Source organism: Choloepus didactylus, chromosome 24 (genome assembly GCF_015220235.1).
Source record: "Choloepus didactylus isolate mChoDid1 chromosome 24, mChoDid1.pri, whole genome shotgun sequence".
NCBI classification, from domain to species: Eukaryota; Metazoa; Chordata; class Mammalia; order Pilosa; family Megalonychidae; genus Choloepus; species Choloepus didactylus.
The window spans coordinates 3,715,001-3,716,288 of record NC_051330.1 but is presented as its reverse complement, the minus strand read 5'-3'; the positions used below and the strand labels follow the sequence as shown (position 1 = coordinate 3,716,288).

At 43.2% G+C, this 1,288-nt stretch overlaps 1 protein-coding gene across 1 annotated transcript; it reads left to right on the top strand.

Annotated features, from left to right (window-relative positions):
* On the top strand, positions 1-927 carry LOC119519762 (olfactory receptor 2M2-like). The gene has a single exon (XM_037817503.1). It carries the CDS (start codon positions 1-3, stop codon positions 925-927), a length of 927 nt encoding a protein of 308 aa, XP_037673431.1.
* Positions 928-1,288: the final 361 nt, after the last annotated feature.

Genomic DNA, 1,288 nt, shown 5'->3' with positions numbered 1-1,288 from the left:
ATGGGGAGAAGAAATGGGACCTCTGCGGTAGGTTTTACCCTCCTTGGACTGTTCCCGGGATCGAGGCATGCTGGCTTCCTCATCTGCACGATTCTCCTCGTCTATGTTGTTGCCATCACAGGAAACACCACCCTGGTCCTCCTCATCTCTCTGGATCCCCGTCTCCACAGCCCCATGTACTTCCTGCTCAGCCAGCTCTCCCTCATGGACATCTCCCTCATCTCCACAACTGTCCCCAAGATGCTCACCAACTATTTCTCCAGGACGTCTGCTATTTCTTATATTGGCTGTGCGACTCAAGTTTATTTCCATTCAACTCTTGGAGTCAGTGAATGCATTCTGCTCACTCTGATGGCCTGTGACCGATATGTGGCTATTTGTAACCCTCTGAGGTATGTGGTCATTATGAATCCTCAGGTGTGCCTGCAGATGGCCCCTGTGTCCTGGTTAGGGGGTGCACTAAATGCCTTAATCCAAACAGCATATACCATGAATTTTCCAGTATGTGGTTCAAGAGAAGTCCACCATTTCTTCTGTGAACCACAGGCATTACTCAAGCTGTCATGTGAGGACACATCAACTTATGAGAAAGTCATATTTGTGATTGGAATCGTGTTTCTCCTCACTCCCTTTGGCCTCATTCTAGCCTCCTACATATCCCTCTTCCTCAGTGTTCTCCGCTTAAATTCCTCCAAGGCAAGGAATAAAGCTCTTGCCACTTGCTCCTCCCATCTGATGGTGGTGTTTCTCTACTTTGGTCCAACCATGTTTATTTATATGATTCCTAGTGCCTTGCATAGCTCAGAGCAAGATGAGGGTCTCTCCATCTTCTACACCATCCTCACCCCCATGCTGAACCCACTCATATACAGCCTTCGGAACAAGGAGGTGGGAGAGGCTCTAAAGAACATTCTGGGTAAAGCCTAATTACAGTGTAACATGGTAATAGTAAGAGTTTCTGAATAATTTGGGGACCTGGTTGCAATTTTCAGCCATCCAATTCATTACTTCTTTGTGGATCAGGACATATTTTGTTAACAAGTTTTAACTGTCTATATTTACATTATGAAAACCATCAAAATTTTGTCATTAACTAAATGAATATAACTTGGTCTGTGATCACTAAGTATAGGCATTACTTTGCTAATTTTTATTCTGTCAGTTCTTAACCTTTGGATTTACAGCCAAATGCCTATGATAAAAACAATAGGTTACCTGATATGCCTGATTTACTTATCATCAAGTATACATAAATTTAGATGAACAAAGCAAGTTTCTGATTTGTTTC

What these genes read in the sequence shown, in the direction of transcription:
- LOC119519762 (XM_037817503.1), top strand. Translation starts at nt 1, where the DNA reads ATGGGGAGAAGAAATGGGACCTCTGCGGTAGGTTTTACCCTCCTTGGA.